The 18,278-nt window shown below is 38.2% G+C and overlaps 1 protein-coding gene across 11 annotated transcripts in view; it reads left to right on the forward strand.

Annotated features, from left to right (window-relative positions):
* LOC309441200 (sodium channel protein type 1 subunit alpha) overlaps positions 1-18,278 on the forward strand; it is a gene marked incomplete at its 5' end in the record, with an annotated part of 68,100 nt that overhangs the window by 15,673 nt on the left and 34,149 nt on the right. For 2 of the 11 annotated variants that reach the window (XM_082055707.1, XM_082055705.1), the window contains 11 exons: positions 536-627; positions 1,539-1,811; positions 7,323-7,386; positions 7,995-8,136; positions 8,288-8,494; positions 8,974-9,279; positions 10,006-10,386; positions 13,151-13,283; positions 14,148-14,386; positions 16,444-16,617; positions 17,243-17,599. In XM_082055707.1, coding sequence (XP_081911833.1) covers positions 536-627; positions 1,539-1,811; positions 7,323-7,386; positions 7,995-8,136; positions 8,288-8,494; positions 8,974-9,279; positions 10,006-10,386; positions 13,151-13,283; positions 14,148-14,386; positions 16,444-16,617; positions 17,243-17,599 — 2,368 coding nt within the window. The remainder of the gene's footprint in view (positions 1-535; positions 628-1,538; positions 1,812-7,322; positions 7,387-7,994; positions 8,137-8,287; positions 8,495-8,973; positions 9,280-10,005; positions 10,387-13,150; positions 13,284-14,147; positions 14,387-16,443; positions 16,618-17,242; positions 17,600-18,278) is intronic. The other 9 variants (XM_082055709.1, XM_082055706.1, XM_082055708.1 and 6 more) reach the window with 9 other exon arrangements.

Genomic DNA, 18,278 nt, shown 5'->3' on the forward strand with positions numbered 1-18,278 from the left:
AGCCATTAGTACAGCTAGTATTAGAACGGCTAATTTCATGTCCTGCATTTTTTTCTCTGAGCAGAAAAGGAGCGTCCCTTTGACTTCATTCTCCAAACTTACCAATCTAGTCTAGATAAATTTTAGGCTTTCAAAGTTAAATCACTACGATTCACTTCAGAGACATTTAATTTAACTGAAGGCTCTGAAAGCATATAAATGCAAGGCAAACTGCAGTGAAAGGTAAACCTCTGACTGTTGCTATTTAATTTCTTGCTAAAAACACCAAAGCGGTCTTGATGAAAGACCCAAGTAAGTAGCATAAACTTTGCCTAAATTCTGAATAACTGTGATTTAATCCTACAGGTATGTAACAGAATTTGTAAACCTAGGCAATGTTTCAGCTCTTCGAACTTTCAGAGTATTGAGAGCTTTGAAAACTATTTCTGTAATTCCAGGTAAGAAGTAGTTGGTGTAAGGTGTTAGGCCCCTTGTACCTCCCAACTGTTCCTTTTTATCCTGTCATTGTGTTTGTGTGTGAACTCCCCTATTACAGATATGTGACAGAGTTTGTGGACCTGGGCAATGTCTCAGCGTTGAGAACATTCAGAGTTCTCCGAGCTTTGAAAACAATATCAGTCATTCCAGGTGAGAGCTAGGTTAAACACTGAGGCTGACTTTAACTCACTGAAATTGAATTCATATTTTTTGAACATAAATCTTATTTCTTTCCACAAAAAAGCAGGAATCGGAAGATATTAGAATTCACTGAAATCTCTGATTCATTGCTTTTTAACATGAGCTCTTTCTTTTTGAAATCAGCCTTTGCGTTTAACAGATTCTTGCATGAGACATTGCAGTACACAGTGTGTGTGGTTCGCATCGTATGATGTCAAGCTTTCTTCTCCACATTCAATGAATATCAGTAACCCCGAAGTTTTCTTACCCATGTGTATCTTACCTACATGATGTTGTGTGGTATATGTTGGTGAATATTTGTGGCTAAAAAATAGAACTGTTTGAAATGTTGATTTAGTAAGAAGATGAAGGAATAAGATAATAAAGTGTAGCATGGGCATTGCATGGGGGATTTATTATCTTAACATTCTACGTTTTTCCAAACCGTCTCCAGTTTTATAGCATTAATTTTTAACCCTATTTGTTGTTGAACAGGCTTTTTACTACTGTCTTCTAAATCTAGTATGTTATAAAACTGATAGTAGCAAAGGTTTGGGGCAAGAGGTATTGACAAATACAAAGAAAGAAGACTTTTATGTGAGATTCATGTACAGCATGAATTTTAAAAAGTCACTTGTTTTAGCATTAAAACAAGTGTTTTGAAATATATGCAACTCATTCCATTCACAGTTTCAAATGAACACAGCTATTTATTCATTTTCACAAGTGAAAAATCTCTTCACAAAAATGTTATTTCACAGACATTACAATCATTTATTTGGGCTTCTGCATGAAATCTAGAACTTCACTGGGAGACACTGTTATTTTTATGCTTTTAAAAAGTTTTGAGCATTGGAATAAAAATTTATTTGCATTTGCAGGCTTGAAGACTATTGTGGGAGCCCTAATTCAGTCTGTGAAGAAGCTCTCGGATGTTATGATCCTGACCGTGTTTTGTCTGAGTGTATTTGCACTAATAGGGCTGCAGCTCTTCATGGGCAACTTGAGGAATAAATGCCTGCAGTGGCCTCCAGAAAATTTTACTCTGGAAACAAATATTACTTCCCAGCTGAACAGCACCATAGGTGAAAATGGTACATTGGTTAATTCAACAGTGACTCCGTTTGACTGGAAGGGGTACATTGAAGATGAAAGTAAGTATTGTCAGCATAATTCTTACTGAAATCATTTGTGGCTGACCCATTTCCCAGAAATAAGGAGGAGAACAGATGATACATGTAGTTAAGATGGAGCGGGAGAAGTGTTTTCTCTCTCTCATAGATTACTCCAAAGGCCGGCATGGAACAGGGAGCAAGGAACATGGTCTCTCTACTTGATACAGCTCTTTTTGTCAGCTCCCTCTGCCAAATCCACATCTCTGAAACAGAAAGAGGTCCAAAGGAGTTCTTAAAATTGGTTAATAATCTTAGGCATTTTCTATTCCCATACTCCAGCAATATCAGCAACAGACTGCAATGTCATTTCTCACAGATGTCAGAGACTTCTGATATTCAGTGAGGACTCCAGTGATGGAGTCCTTGGTATTTGCATTATCTATCCATTCTTGTGCCCCACTATCCTTATTATTAGAAAGGATATTTTAAGGTCTAACAAATTTTCCTGCTGCAATTTAAGCTCATTGTTCTTATCAACTTCACAACAGGCATCAAAACCAAATCATTTCCTATCTTAAATCACTGATCTCTGAGGTATTTAGAGCCTGTTCTTATGTTGCCATGCCCTGCTCTTTCAGTCGTCTTTTTGTACACCAAGCAACCCAGATAGTTAACCTTTTCCTCCTACAATTTATTTTCTAGATCTTGATCTCTCATCTGGATCCTTTCTTGTTTGTAAACATCCTTCTTGAAGTGCAGAACTCACATTGAGGCATGTGTCCTCCATAGGAGGCATACTAAGTAGAGAAGAAGGATTATGTGGTGGCATAGTAACTTCTGTTTTAGCTATCCTAGGCTAGGACTTACTGTTGTTTACAACTGTAACGTTGTTAAATCCTGTTCAGATTGTGGTCTGTCTGCCTTCTGAATCTTTTACAGACTTCTACCTTGTTGAGTTCCCACTTGGTATTTGCACAGTTTATTGTTCCAGCCTGAACAGCACCTTATTTTTTCAGACCATCTGTCCAGCTATACTGGATATTTTAAATTGTAATTGTTTCCTCAAACTCACCATCACCCTTATCAGATCAGTATCATCTGCAAACTTGGTAAGCATTCTTCTGTCATCTAGATTAGTTAAAACCTTGATCAGGAGCAATCTCAGACAAAGATTGCTCAGAAGCATCTTTCCATTTTGATAATTTCCCAAAGTATGATTTTCCAACCAGTTTTGTTGAGACAGAGCAGTCTGGCAAACTGAGAACAGATAAAGAAATGCATTCCAGTACAGTTAAATGTGAGGTTACAAACCTAAGCTCCCCATCTTAAAAATCAATGCTGCATAATTCATGTTGAGACAAGTTCATGTGCATAGACTGATAGACTGTAGCTGATGGCATACAGCATCTCTAACAGGGAAAGTAACTTTTGGAGAAAAATGAGAACTAAAGGGGAGAGAGAGAAATTAAAGGGAAGGGAAAAGGGAAAACTGACCACAGTAGCCAGCTGCAAAGAGAAGTGATGGGCTCTCTGTGTGAGTCTTCTCCCCAGGTGTCCTTTCCAGTGCAGCAGCAATCACTCCATACTACATTTCCAATAGCAACCATGTATTTTTCATTAGCATCTCCTCAAACTCCCCACAGGTTGTCCCTGCCTACAGTGCTATTCGCACTAATTTGAGTGCACTTTGATCAGGGTGGGTGCTGCATGGGCTGGTTGGTTTTTAAGCTTGTGCATGTGTGTTATTAGGCTGCCTAATATAAACAAAAAGCTACAAGCAAGGAGTAGGAAAAAAGGGAAGGAAGAGGGGTGAATCTCGCACCAGAGACAATTGCTTCCCATGCCTGTCTGCTGCAACAATCGTGTGTTTGCAGGTATAATGTCATGAGAATAACCACAATGTGAAAAACAGCAGGAAAGGAACAAAGGAAAGAAACAAAGGAAAAATGGTGCCGCAGAGGCTCTGAAAAACACTGCGACAGCAGTTTACGTGAAAGGTTGCAGAGCTGCAACTGAGAGGCAGGATATATAGATGCAATTGGAAAGCCCTTAGCAATAGAGAGGCTGAGGCTAAGACACCTAAGGCACTGTGGAGCAGCCAGGACTCTGACAAATTAATGCTAAAACACTGCAGCCAAAAAGCTAAATAGTATCCTGTTCACATAAATAATTGACCAGGAAGGCAATGTTACCCCTGTATTTAGCACTGCTGCAGCTGCTACTGGAATACTATATAAAGTTCAATTTAGATAGAATGTTGAAAAACTGGAGGATGTTCAGAAAAGAGCAGAATGATTAAAGGGTTGGAAAACATGCTTTATACCAAGATAGACCAGGAACTCAACCTACTTAGCATATCAAAGAGAAGGTTTAAGGGGTGATTTGATCACAGTTGAGAAAAACCTCACGGGGAAAAGAAATTTCATCATAGACATATCTTTGATCTAGCAGGCAAGCATATAACAGGTTCAATAGCTGCAAGTCCAAGCCAGACAGTTTTCAAATACAGACAGCTTCTAACTGTGATCACATAGCTGATCAATGACTGTGATGGATTTCCATTCTAATTTCTTAAATCAAGATGTAATCTTTTTGTGAAACCCACTTGAACATATGAATTCATGGAGATCCCATGCCACAGGGTATAACCAAGTCTAAACAAAGTCTCATAATGAAGGACCTGGACTTTAAGGTCAAGCTTAATTTTCTGCTTTTTAACAAAGAATCCATAAACTCAGGCTCTGATTTCATTTGATTTAAAGAAGAGCTGAAGCCACTGAAAAACAAAGCTGAATTGAATTAGTTACAGAAAAATACCTTATTGAAAGGCTACTTCACCGTTTGGTATATTTACACAGGATTTCATATGTATTATGAAATTTATAATGATATTATGAGTCTTATTATGAAGTTAATAAGCTTGTCCTTGCTTACCAGCAGTTTCAAAGAGAGAAATTATCTTCTCACAGCTTCCTGCTCTCTTCTTCCAGGTGGGCAGACAGGATACAGAAATGCTTCTTAAACCAGCTATGCCATAGGGCAATTAAAATAGACTTACCTGGAGCTCAGAGCAGTGCAATGTCACTGTCTTTTTTAGGAATTATAAAAATTTTTGTGCCAATAGTTGTGTATACTATGCAGAAAAAGGCATGTAAGACCTAGTTTTGCCACTGAGCTAATTTTTGAAATACCATTTAGAGAAATCTTCTATAAGCACTTCTGGCATTAATGAGTTGAGCACTTTTTTCTTTTTTTTTTTTCCCCCCTAGCACAGCAAATCTGATAAAATTCATGCTAGAGAAGTTAAAGTTTATCTTGGCAAGCTTGCCACAAAGCCATTTTGTTCTAGGAAATAACATCTTGCAATCTGTTCTGTGAAACAATTATCCTCAGTCTTTACCCTAGGTGTATCCAAACAATGGTAACTTCTTTTGGAGTAAATTGCTCACCTACCAGGGATTATTTCCTATTCCCTAACCAAATAAAGGGGAGCTAAACAGTTGAGGTACTGAGGGACTTTTCACATTACTTTAGTAAAATACAGTTCAGAGTTTTGCATCTAGTTAGGGACACATGCTTATACCCCTCAGCTGGCATTGTTATAAAAATTTTCGTTTCATGATAATATTTTGAGCATTTGTCACAGTTGTATCAGGAAACCCAGAGAAAGCCCAGGTGGCTATTATTTCCTGTGGAGCTGGCTGGTACAGCGTGCTTACAGGGCACATCTTGTCTGAACCACAGAACTTGGATGCAGACCCTATTTTAGCAGTTCAGCTCAGCTGATGCAGTACTGATCATGAGTGACTGCTCCATGGAAACTGTATCAAGTCAGGTTTGCATTCTTACCAAGCAGCTGCTATGTTCCAGCATGTTTTAATCATGATTAGCTGACGTACTGCAGAATAAGATTTGCTTCATAGGGGTCAGCTGCAGTCAGCATCATGTCAGCTACCTTTACTACTTACAGCTGTGTTTCAGCAGAGTGCAGTTCTGCAATGCACACCAGCCCAAAATGACAGCAGCCGCACGTAGGGTTGTGCACTTTGCAGAGTACAGAATATTGTACCCTGTAAGATGCAGGTGTTAGCATTAGACACTGAAATTGAGTCCCTCACAGAGTGTCAGAACAAGGTCTACATACAGCTCAGAACCTAACTTTACTGGATGGTGACTTTCACTCACAGGATGGAGAGATGCAGCTGGCTGGGGTACCTTGTCCCTCCTGCAGCAAAGCAATGAGCTGAGCCAGTATCTTCTGACACCTCCTCAGACTGGGAATTCATCAGCTTCTGTAGTAGCCCTGCCTGGGCTGCACAGCCAGCACAGCTACAGCCACGTTTAAACAGAGCTGCACTGGTAGCATTTCAAATGAGGTCATTTTAAGGGTAATCTAACAAGTCAGTTCAATGGAAAATAAATCCAATGTGGGATTTAAGTCTTCTCAGGAAGGCTAAAAAGTAACACCTTAACTCCAAAGCTGCTGTGCTTCGGAAGAATTGGAAGCTGAGGAGGTGCTATGGGGAGTATCATCGTGTTCCTGCCCTGTCCTTACAGACATCCTGAGGCAATGCTTTTGGCCTCCATCAGAAATGGGATACTGGGCTACGTGGTCTGACCCTGTGTAAATTGCGTCCTTAAGCCTGTGACTAAATGGGAGATTGTTACTGCAGGAGGAAGTTCCTCCTGTGATAATTCTCCCAAAATCAAGAATTTAGCAACTGTAGGCATCTGCTTTGAGGGGAAAAAGGAAAGCACTTAAGGATATGGTCAAAGTGAATTTTAATAAGCACAACGTTTTACACATCATCTCTTTATTTTTCTAAGAACACAGAGGTCAATGTCTTTGTTGTTTAAACCATCTAAAATGTCCTTTAAATACAGGATTACTATACAGATTATGGGATGGTTGTCTATGGGGTGATTTGGTGGAATTTACCCAATTTCTCTTTGCTAAGATGATCAATAATTTCATCATATACTCCTAAAATCCTACCTACACAAGTCCATGACTGTTGCAGTAATTCTGTCTTGAGTTAAATTTAGATGTACACCAGGGCATTCACATCAGTCAGTGGACTACTTGCAACGTGCACGCACTTGTAATAGTCAGAGCCATTGGCAGCTGGTGGCTTTTTGCAGAGGTCGCATGTTAGATAACTGCCACAAGTGTTTGGAAGTGGCAAACTGGAGCCCTTGGCAATACTAATATATTATCAATATATTTTTTTCAGATACAATTTAATTATTATAATAAGTAACTGTACAATATAATTTCACAAATTTCAGTGATCAGACTGAAGGGAGAATTGTACATTTCATCTACATCCAGCAGCATTTGACAGGAATTTAAGTGTATTTTTGCAGTTTAACAGTAAGTGCAGTGAGTGATGGCACTTGCTGCAATTCATATTGTCATTCACTCTAAAGTTATGTTCCTGCTGAAAAAAAATCCTGCTAGTTTAAAATTGCATTCGAAATCACCTAGAGCTGTAGGAAAACCTTCATATTCCAAATTTTATAATTTTTTAAAACTTCTTTCTTAAACAGGTCATTTTTATTTTCTGGAAGGGCAAAGTGATGCTCTGCTTTGCGGAAATAGTTCTGATGCCGGGTAAGACCCAATTTTGCAATATTATTACACCATGTACAAATGAGATCCATGTTCTTTAGCTGTGCAGTTGAAGGGCGGACTATATTTTGATTGACCACTTTCTTTTACATAGAAATACTAGGATTTTACATTGGGCTGAGAATTTGGGTTCCTGGTCAGTGCTGAGTGGATTGGTTAAACGAGCTTAGTCTTTGCACAAATGAATCAGTAATTTGGTATTGGTGCAGCTCCTGCCTGCACCAATGAGGAGTAACAGATGGAAGAGCTGGAAAATGTGTAATTTTGCAATTCCACCTGCACATATGAGTACTAGCAGGTTGAGAGAACAGAAAACACTGACATTTACATTATTGTTACAAAATTAATATATTTGGAATATTATGTTTCAGAAGCTTAGATTAAACTTTTAACCCTAATTATTTATGTGCCTTTCCTACTTAATTTTTCTAGCATGCTTTAAAATAATTTTCTATTAAAAATCACAACTACTATTATTTCTACTCTGATTAACTAAAGAAAAATCCACTTTTTAATCCTAATCTTGTCCTGGACAAGAGGTGATAATTTCAAAATAACTATGTTAGGTAACATTCAGTTTGTCTTTGTAGGCAGTGTCCAGAAGGATATACATGTGTGAAAGCTGGTAGAAACCCCAATTATGGCTACACAAGTTTTGACACTTTCAGCTGGGCTTTCCTGTCACTATTTCGCTTGATGACTCAAGACTTCTGGGAAAATCTTTATCAATTGGTGAGAATTTTTAATGAAAAATAACCGAACTATTTCTTTACCAGTAATCCAAGAGGCCTAAAATCAATTTTCTTATGTAATCTTAATTTTAACAATATGAAAACCAAAACTTTTGTTCACCTATTCTTGCTTATATATGTATTATTTCCAGACACTCCGTGCTGCTGGGAAGACATACATGATATTTTTTGTTCTCGTAATTTTTCTTGGTTCTTTCTACCTGATCAACTTGATTCTGGCTGTGGTTGCCATGGCCTATGAAGAACAGAATCAAGCAACCATGGAAGAAGCAGAACAGAAAGAGGCAGAATTTCAGCAGATGCTGGAACAACTGAAGAAGCAACAAGAAGCAGCTCAGGTATAATTTATGGTGTAGTAATGCTGAAGTGTATGGATGTAATTTTACCAAAGGTATTCACCCTCTGCTTTCTAAATTTGGAGTTATAAAACTACCCTGTTGGGCTTTCAACAGAGCTAGCTCAGAGGTTTTTCTGATCTGCACTAAAGACGTTGTCCTGTGAACAACCCAGCCATAATCAAGAAGGAGTATTCAAAACTAGGTATCAAATATTCATTATGTTTTTCCTACCCTACTGTCTGTTAGACTTCTGCATTTAAAAATTAGTCATGAAATATAGAAGAATACTATGACCAACACAGATTTTGAGTCAATTGAATAACAGAAATCAGAAAAAATCTAGAGAGGGGATATCCTATGGAAAAAAAAAAAGTGTTAAGATCCAGGGCATTTGGACTAGAAATTCTGTATAAGTAAATTTATAAAAAACACGATGTCATGGTTTACTCAGTGACACAAATTCATTCTGCATATGGCAGGCAGCAGCGGTAGCAGCAGCAGCAGCAACAGCATCCGCAGAGTCCAGGGAGCCCAGTGCTGGGGGAGAAGCAGGAGGGCTCTCAGAAAGTTCCTCAGAGGCATCAAAATTGAGCTCAAAGAGTGCAAAAGAGAGGAGAAATAGAAGGAAAAAAAGAAAACAAAAAGAACAATCTGGAGGGGAGGAAAAAGATGAAGATGAATTTCACAAGTCTGAATCAGAAGACAGCATCAGAAGGAAAGGTTTTCGATTATCTATTGAAGGCAATAGACTGACATATGAAAAGAAGTATTCTTCTCCACATCAGGTATTGTATATAGTTATTTTTAGTAGCAGCTTACATTTAAAGCATTATAGGCTGTTAGAAAACTACTTTAGTCTTCCTGGTACTGTAATATGACCCTGCTGCCTAAAGAAAGGAAACACAGAGATATTCATTAAACTTTATTATTGTTGCTAGTGCTTGAGAGAAAGTGTTGTAGCTGCGAGATTGTTGTGTAAAAAAACACAGAGAATTAAATGTAACCTCATATCTCTATTCTTATAACAGGATTGTTTAAAAACATCTTAAAATATTCTCTGATTGATTCCATGGGGCAGGGGGGAGAGGGTATGATTATCTATTATGTAGACTTATTAAAATGCTATAGTATTTTTTCCATTATGATAGCCTTATATTTTCCTCCTGCTTCAGTGTTTGGAGGTTGGTTCAATATATGCAGGATACTGCATACATGAAGGAATGTGCATGTATAGACTCCCTTTTTTGAAGTGTTGTGCAACTACTCCACTCAGCAACTCTAACTGATGTTAGGAGAAAGGAGTGCTCATAATTGCTTTTGTCTTAAGAATCACCGAACAGCATTTCTATCTGCAAAATATAAATATAATGAAATACAACAACTTCACAGAAGCATTTAGTTTCTGGGAAAAATATTTACTCTCATATAAGAAAAAAACCCCTCTGCTATCCTAATAACAGTGCAAAATGTGAAGGTTTCAGCTAATAATCACAATTTTTTTTTGCCTGCAGTCTTTGCTGAGCATTCGCGGCTCTCTATTTTCTCCGAGGCGCAACAGCAGAACAAGTCTTTTCAGCTTCAGAGGCAGAGCGAAGGATGTTGGATCGGAAAATGACTTTGCTGATGATGAGCACAGCACTTTTGAAGACAATGATAGCAGAAGAGATTCTCTTTTTGTGCCACGCAGGCACAGTGAACGGCGCAACAGTAACATTAGTCAGGCCAGTAGGTCATCCAGGATGCTGGCAGTGTTTCCAGTGAATGGGAAGATGCACAGCACTGTGGATTGCAATGGGGTGGTTTCCCTGGTTGGTGGACCATCTGTTCCTACATCACCTGTTGGACAGCTTCTGCCAGAGGTGATAATAGATAAACCAGCTACTGATGACAATGTAAGAAAGTTTTAAATAGCTTAGGCATCGTGGCCTTTTCTTAGTGCACCAGCCAGTGTTTTCTACAGAATGGAACCCTTGGCAATGCTTCCTGGTTGGTCAAGCTGTGAATGCTTCTGCATCTTGTAAAATCTTTAATAAATAAAACAGCTGAGATAGTTTTGCAGCCTAAGCATTTGCTTACAAATATTCTCATAACTAAAAATGCAATTTCCAGTCTCCAAGTAATAAAATATTAACTTACTTACACATTTATAAAAGCACGATGCTTTACTATATTCCTGTACTCTACTTTACTTTTGCTGATCTAAAGGTCCATCTGGCTATCGTCTGCCAAATCATAGTTACTATGCAATTGAAAATAGTATACAAAAGTGTTAACATATAACTGTAATCAATATGATGCTGCTATTACCATTTTATCAACATTAGTGTTATCAGTTAATTTTGAAAACATTCTTCCTTATCAGCCCTGTTAAAAATATAAGGAAGTTATCAATTCTTTATTATCATTTGTTTCTCATTCCTATATATTTTCCATCTGTTGCTAGTGGAGTTCTGTAGTGTAGATAACAGCTATTGGATTACCACATTTCAAAACATACAAAAATACAGATGTCTGTGTGAACAGACCATATTGCTGCCACTCTTCTACCACACACAACCTAAGAGATGATGTCTGAAAAAGATTTATTGCTTAGTTTTAAGTTTTCTGCTCACGTTACTAAATTACTAATAAGATACTAGCATGAGGAAGCATGAGGAAGTCAGACTTTTCTTACTTGCTGCAGTTTGCCTAGGGAAAAAGACTATTCTATCACAAACCGCAGAATACTCTGTCAGCAGGAGCAAGGAAAAAACTTACAGTTTGCAAAAATTTTATACAATATTTTGAAATCAATCCTTTTACATTTGTTTAAATCCTTTTTTATAGCTTGAAGAAAATGCAAAAGTTAAGTAAATAAACTCTCAGACTTAACAATAGGAAACTATTGCCTCATTGATGAGGACTGGGTTAGGGAGCAATTAAATAGTCTGGACATTCATAAATCCATGGGTCCAGATGGGATGCATCCGTGGGTGCTGAGGGAGCTGGCTGAAGTCATTGCTGGACCGCTCTCCATCATCTTTGCCAAGTCTTGGGAAACGGGAGAGGTGCCCGAGGATTGGAGGAAAGCAAATGTCACTCCAGTCTTCAAAAAGGGCAAGAAGGAGGACCCGGGTAATTATAGACCGGTCAGCCTCACCTCTGTCCCTGGGAAAGTAATGGAACAGCTTGTCCTTGGTGCCATCTCAAGGCATATCAAGGATAAGAGGGTTATTAGGGGCAGTCAGCATGGCTTTACCAAGGGTAGGTCATGCTTGACCAACCTCATAGCCTTTTATGAGAATGTAACAAGGTGGATGGATGATGGCAGAGCAGTGGATATGGTCTACCTTGACTTCAGTAAAGCCTTTGACACAGTCTCCCACAGCATCCTGACAGCTAAGTTGAGGAGGTGTGGTCTAGACAATAGAGTAGTGAGGGGGGTTGCAAACTGGCTTAGGGAGAGAAGCCAGAGAGTGGTAGTCAATGGTGCGGAGTCTAGTTGGAGGCCAGTATCTAGTGGAGTGCCTCAGGGGTCAGTGCTGGGGCCAATATTATTCAATATATTCATTAACGATTTGGACGAGGGAATTGAGTGTACTATCAGCAAGTTTGCTGATGACACCAAGCTGGGAGGAGTGGCTGACACGCCGGAGGGCTGTGCTGCCATCCAGCGGGACCTGGACAGGCTGGAGAGTTGGGCGGGGAATAACCTAATGAAATTTAACAAGGGCAAGTGTAGAGTCCTGCACCTGGGCAGGGGGCAGGAACAACCCCAGGTTCCAGTATAGGTTGGGAGATTACATATTAGAGAGCAGTGTAGGGGAAAGGGACCTGGGGGTCCTGGTGGACAACAGGATGACCATGAGCCATCACTGTGCCCTTGTAGCCAGGAAGGCCAATGGCATCCTGGGGTGTATTAGAAGGGGGGTGGTTAGTAGATCGAGAGAGGTCCTCCTTCCCCTCTACTCCGCCCTGGTGAGACCACATCTGGAATATTGTGTCCAGTTCTGGGCCCCTCAGTTCAAGAAGGACAGGGAACTGCTGGAGAGGGGGTCCAGCGTAGGGCAACCAAGATGATTAAGGGAGTGGAGCACCTCCCTTATGAAGAAAGGCTGAGGGAGCTGGGTCTCTTTAGTTTGGAGAAGAGGAGACTAAGGGGGGACCTTATTAATGTTTATAAATATATAAAGGGTGAGTGCCATGGGGATGGAGCCAGGCTCTTCTCGGTGGCAAACAATGATAGGACAAGGGGTAATGGGATCAAGCTGGAACACAAGAGGTTCCACTTAAATTTGAGACGAAACTTCTTCTCAGTAAGGGTGACAGAGCACTGGAACAGGCTGCCCAGGGAAGTGGTGGAGTCTCCTTCTCTGGAGACATTCAAAACCCGCCTGGACATGTTCCTGTGCGACCTCACCTAGGTGTTCCTGCTCCAGCAGGGGGATTGGACTAGATGATCTTTTGAGGTCCCTTCCAATCCCAAACATACTGTGATACTGTGATATACTTTAAAATTATTTAAAAGATACTAAAAAGTAATAAAAGTCTGACATGATAAAAATTGAAGTGCATGAAGCACGCATCCAAGCTACAACATTAATAACAGGGTTCTATATAATCTTTGCTTATCTTATTATTCCAAGGTGGTCTCACCCACTCTTGTTTTCTGTATAGGGCACCACTACAGAAACAGAAATGAGGAAGAGAATATCGGGTTCTTTACACGTTTCTATGGACTTACTTGAAGATCCAGCTTTAAGGGAAAGAGCCATGAGTATTGCCAGTATTCTCACAAACACTGTGGAAGGTGGGTGCTGCGCATCACTTAGTATTTAATACATTTTTTTGCAATGGACTTCAGTAAGTTTTGAAGTTTAAGAACTGATTTAAAATAGATTAATTAACAGATAGCATCCCACAAACTGACACATATTTATCAGTAAACTCAGAGCTTTATTCATTAAGGTTATTACACATGTAAGCATTAAAGTTATTACATAAGTAACTGTTTCTATCTCATTGTTTTGCCACTGTCTACCTCATGTGGTCATCAGGACTAGAGAGTTATGTTTGATGGTCATAACTGAGTGGAGGCTTATGCATATTAATTAACGATATATTATTGGACACAAAAAGGCCACTGAACATTTTTCAAGTATATGCAACCGTTGTTAAAATATATGCATATTTTTAGCGGTTATATTCATTCAGTTACTCTTTAAAGAAGTGCTATTCTAGGTGATAAAAACTTGTTTTTTTCTTGAACTAGGAATGAAAGTTATATTAAAAAATTTTACGTAAACACCACAAATTTCAAAATAAAAAAATTTACATAAGAGAACAGTAAGTGGGAGAAGCAGGATGAAGTGTAATCAACGAATAATGAAATATATATTACAAATCAATGCATAAATTTATATTGAACAGAATAGTGATTACAATACAAAGAAGTTGTGCTTGATAGATAAGCTTTGAACAAAATAAATTCATTCGATCGATAACAGTTTTTAAAGACTTTATTGAAAAGTCCTTTAAAAAGGTATAAATGGCCTATTTATAGAGCTTAGTCAGTATGAGTTTAGATTGACATCTTGGCTGATACAATTCATACAAGATTGAGGAATGTTAGGGCAATCACATAGTTACCTGTATGAATTTTCTTTACCCACAGAACTTGAAGAATCAAGACAGAAATGCCCACCATGTTGGTATAAATTTGCAAATATTTTCTTGATCTGGGACTGCAGTCCACATTGGTTAAAAGTCAAACATATTGTCAACTTAGTGGTAATGGACCCATTTGTTGACCTGGCTATAACAATTTGCATTGTTTTAAATACACTCTTTATGGCTATGGAACATTATCCGATGACCGATGAATTCAATAAAGTACTTTCAGTTGGAAATCTGGTAAGTCTGTTGGCACTGAAATAACTGAAAGAAGGAGCTTTAATAGATTTTTTTCTTCTTCTTTCTCTTTTCATCTCTTTAGAAAGTAGATTTATTGGATGTTTATTGGCCTCCAGATATTACTCTATCTGAATATTTTTGGAAATTTCGCTGTCTACCTTGGCTCATGTAACTTAGGATACTGTAAAATCAATATATTGCAGTGTTCTGCTAAGCCAAATAATTTTTTAAATGGCACCAACACTACATTAAGTAGAGTCCATCTTAAACAGAAGTTGATTTGTCTAACTACTAAATGAAGAAATGCATTACTATGAAAAAGACACTATGCAAATAAACGTAGTGTCACTTTTACAATCAATACAATACAAATCTTTAAATTATGAATGTGGTTTTAATTGCTCTGTTTCCTGAGCGCAGGCTTAGAAGAGCTAAAAGAGCCTTTTAAAAGTATTTCTAGAATTTTCTTCTGTGGATATGTGGATTGTTTTCTTTATGTGCTTTATGTAAAACTACAAAAACTATTCTGCAGTACTTTTTCCTCTTATAGTTTTCATATTTTTTATCATCAGATAATTAGTAAGATATCTTTTCCTCATGATGTCAACTATATTTTCTCCCTTCTACTTCAAAAAGATAAATTATTAAAGAATTCAGGAGTTAATTTTTTGTAGCTCTGGTGCTTTTGAACTGACAGGTTTGATCATAATAGATGTATCTGCAGCTGCAGTCCTACTTTGTTATTTTAAGACTTCTTCTTATTATGAGATTTTTAATAATCCTTGTTTTGTAATGAGGAACAGAATATCTCAGATCATGTAGATAACTACAGGATTCAGAAGGGAGAATTAGTAGATAAATGCTGGTTTTAAGATACTTCAAATAAGGGAAACTCAGTTTCCTAGTAAAATGTAAAATCTTGTTTTGTAGCATTACACAGATTTGTTTTCCAACCAAGAAAATGCCATATGAATCTTGGTGTACATCTGACTACAAAGGGAGTGTGAAAGAACCTGGCTATAAGCACCATGATGTTCCAGACTTTGGCTCCCTGACATAACCCCTTCTGCAGTCTAGAGGCTGTCAGGGTTATCTGCTCTGGTAGTTCCACTTTAAAGCTCCTTGAGAACCTCACCGTCCTGATTATTAGGAACCTAAGTCAGCATTTCAAAATGTATTCCTTTCTACCTCTTACTCAGTGGTTCTAGTCCTGTAGCTTAAAAAATAGTAACCTTTGCGTTTCTGGTGTTCATATCTGGAATGTATTTAAAGACTGTAATAAAATCTATTTTGGAGCTTTATTGTTCCTAGGCAGAGCAAGTCAGACTCTTCTTGTCCATCTCCTGATTATCCCAGTTAGATGATTCTCTTCAGCTGTCCCATTATATGTCCAGCTTGCTTGAAAATGGGTTATCAAAACCCAAAAACCAGCATTTCAGACCAGGGCTCAGGCAGTCTTTAACGGAGGCATATCCTACAGGAAATTCTTCTAAGACTTCTCTCAAAGCTGCACGGCATCACTGCCTTGCTGACTCCTAAATATGAGTCCTACTTCATTCAGCATAGCAGCCCATGCATTACCAGCAATATCATGTTTAAAATATATTCTTAAATGCTCGTTTATTCCCAATGTTTAAATGATTGAGCCAATCAACTTCACTGAACTTACTGGCAACAGCCAGGTCTAAGTTCCTTGGCTTCAGCAGATAGTTGTATCTCAGTTGATCCCCATCTGGTATAAATAATCCTACCTCTGCTCAACTGAAGGAGATTACAGCAGGTTATACCAGCAAAGGATCTGCCTCTCTAGAGTCTTAGATTTGGCCTCATTCGTGCTGCTGTTATATTGTACCTAGAATATCAAGAAAGATGTCTTACCATGTAATTTCTTGGAAAGCATTCCATTTTATGTTGTAAAAATTAAATTTGGGATATTGTTTGTCCAGTACATGAATAAGACATTGCAGATATGTAGCTTGAATTAAAAACTTAGACAAGAGCTAAATCTGTAACATTATATTTCACAATGGAATTTCACAACTGCATTTTGAATTCAGGTCTTCACTGGAATCTTCACAGCAGAAATGTTTCTCAAGGTCATTGCAATGGATCCTTACTATTATTTCCAGGAAGGCTGGAATATTTTTGATGGTTTTATTGTAACCCTTAGCTTGGTTGAGCTTGGTCTTGCAGATGTGGAAGGGCTCTCCGTTCTTCGATCCTTCAGACTGGTAAATATACATCAATTGTACTGAGTTTTAATGTGGCTTCATTAATTTTTTTTTTTTCCTTAAAAATTTGCTTGATTTTTGCCGTGATACCCTGATGTCTCTTTTAAATCCTTGTTACTTGTGGTATCTTACTGTCTTCAATGGAAATTGATAGACATCCTGACAAATAGATAGCAGTGGGTGTCCTGGGCCTACTTCCAATGTATTTATTCTATATGCACACTTTAAACACTGTAAACACCCTGTTATGCAGAAACAAATCGACTCCCTAGATGTATTGTGTTCTCTCTGATTAGCATCACAGGAATAGATCTGCTCTATAAATATCAGTAGAAAAGTGGTCCAGATGATTCTAACAGATGAACCCTACATTTTGAATTCCATCTAATATGGCCAGTAGCTTCTTTGGCCTTCAGTAAGAACTCTGCTTTGAGAATCTCAAGCTCTACCTTCACCAAATGTTCTTGAGTGAACCTTCTTTTTTCATGCTTTAGACAAGAGGATTTCCTCTGAACAGTCATACTCAGGGCATATTTTGCAGTGATATCTTCCCACAAGTTTACTTTAAAATATCTTTTGTGTCTTTCTTGCTGGATGTCCTAACGATATTCTTCTTTTATTCTAGCTGCGAGTTTTCAAATTGGCAAAGTCTTGGCCAACACTAAATATGCTCATAAAAATTATTGGTAACTCGGTGGGAGCTCTGGGGAATCTGACCCTGGTGCTGGCCATCATTGTGTTCATTTTCGCTGTGGTGGGGATGCAGCTGTTTGGGAAAAACTACAAGGAATGTGTCTGCAAAATCGCAAGTGACTGTGTGCTTCCACGTTGGCACATGCAAGATTTTTTTCACTCTTTTTTGATCGTATTTCGAGTGTTGTGTGGAGAGTGGATAGAAACGATGTGGGACTGCATGGAGGTTGCTGGCCAAGCCATGTGCCTTACTGTCTTCATGATGGTCATGGTGATTGGAAACCTAGTGGTACGTAATCAAAGCATTAGCAAAAAATTATTTGGCAATAGAGTGGGCTCAATCCTGAAGTCAGCTAAGTGCTCTGGCCCTGCTTCAATGAAGCACTTAAGCAGGTGGATTCAAGCAATGCTTAAAGTTAAGCTTAAGAGGTTTTTTGGATTGAGAACAAAGTGTTCTGCAATATCAAAATCCTAAGAATGTTAGAGTGAGCACTTAGTCACATTCTTGATTTGTATTCTTGCTCTTTGTAAATATTTTGTGCTTCAAATAATTTTAGTTTATGGGCTCTTTATAAACCATTTGCTGTGGATTTCTTTATTATTTATCCCATAGGATTAGTCACCTAAATAATCTAATGTCTGCTGTGTGATGGATAAATTAAACTTTTTAATGATGCTTAATAGCAAATCTGCCATCTCTGGTTTTGGATTTTTAGACTTTGCACCTAAATATTTATATACTGTGGGGATTTAAAAACACATTTACAGATATTATTCAGTTGTAGGAATATTTTTGAATGGTGAACAGGACCTAAGCAAAATGAAAAAATCTCAGGTTTTTATGGAGAAGTTAAAACTTTTGAGGGTGTCTTTCTTTGCTTATGGTGAATTATTGGGATTGTAGTCTTTGATATCACTTATATGACAATTTTTAATAAACTAAATGTTGTTTGTTGGGATAAAGTCTA

This window comes from Streptopelia decaocto (assembly GCF_964273445.1).
Source record: "Streptopelia decaocto genome assembly, chromosome: 6".
In the NCBI taxonomy this organism is placed as follows: Eukaryota; Metazoa; Chordata; class Aves; order Columbiformes; family Columbidae; genus Streptopelia; species Streptopelia decaocto.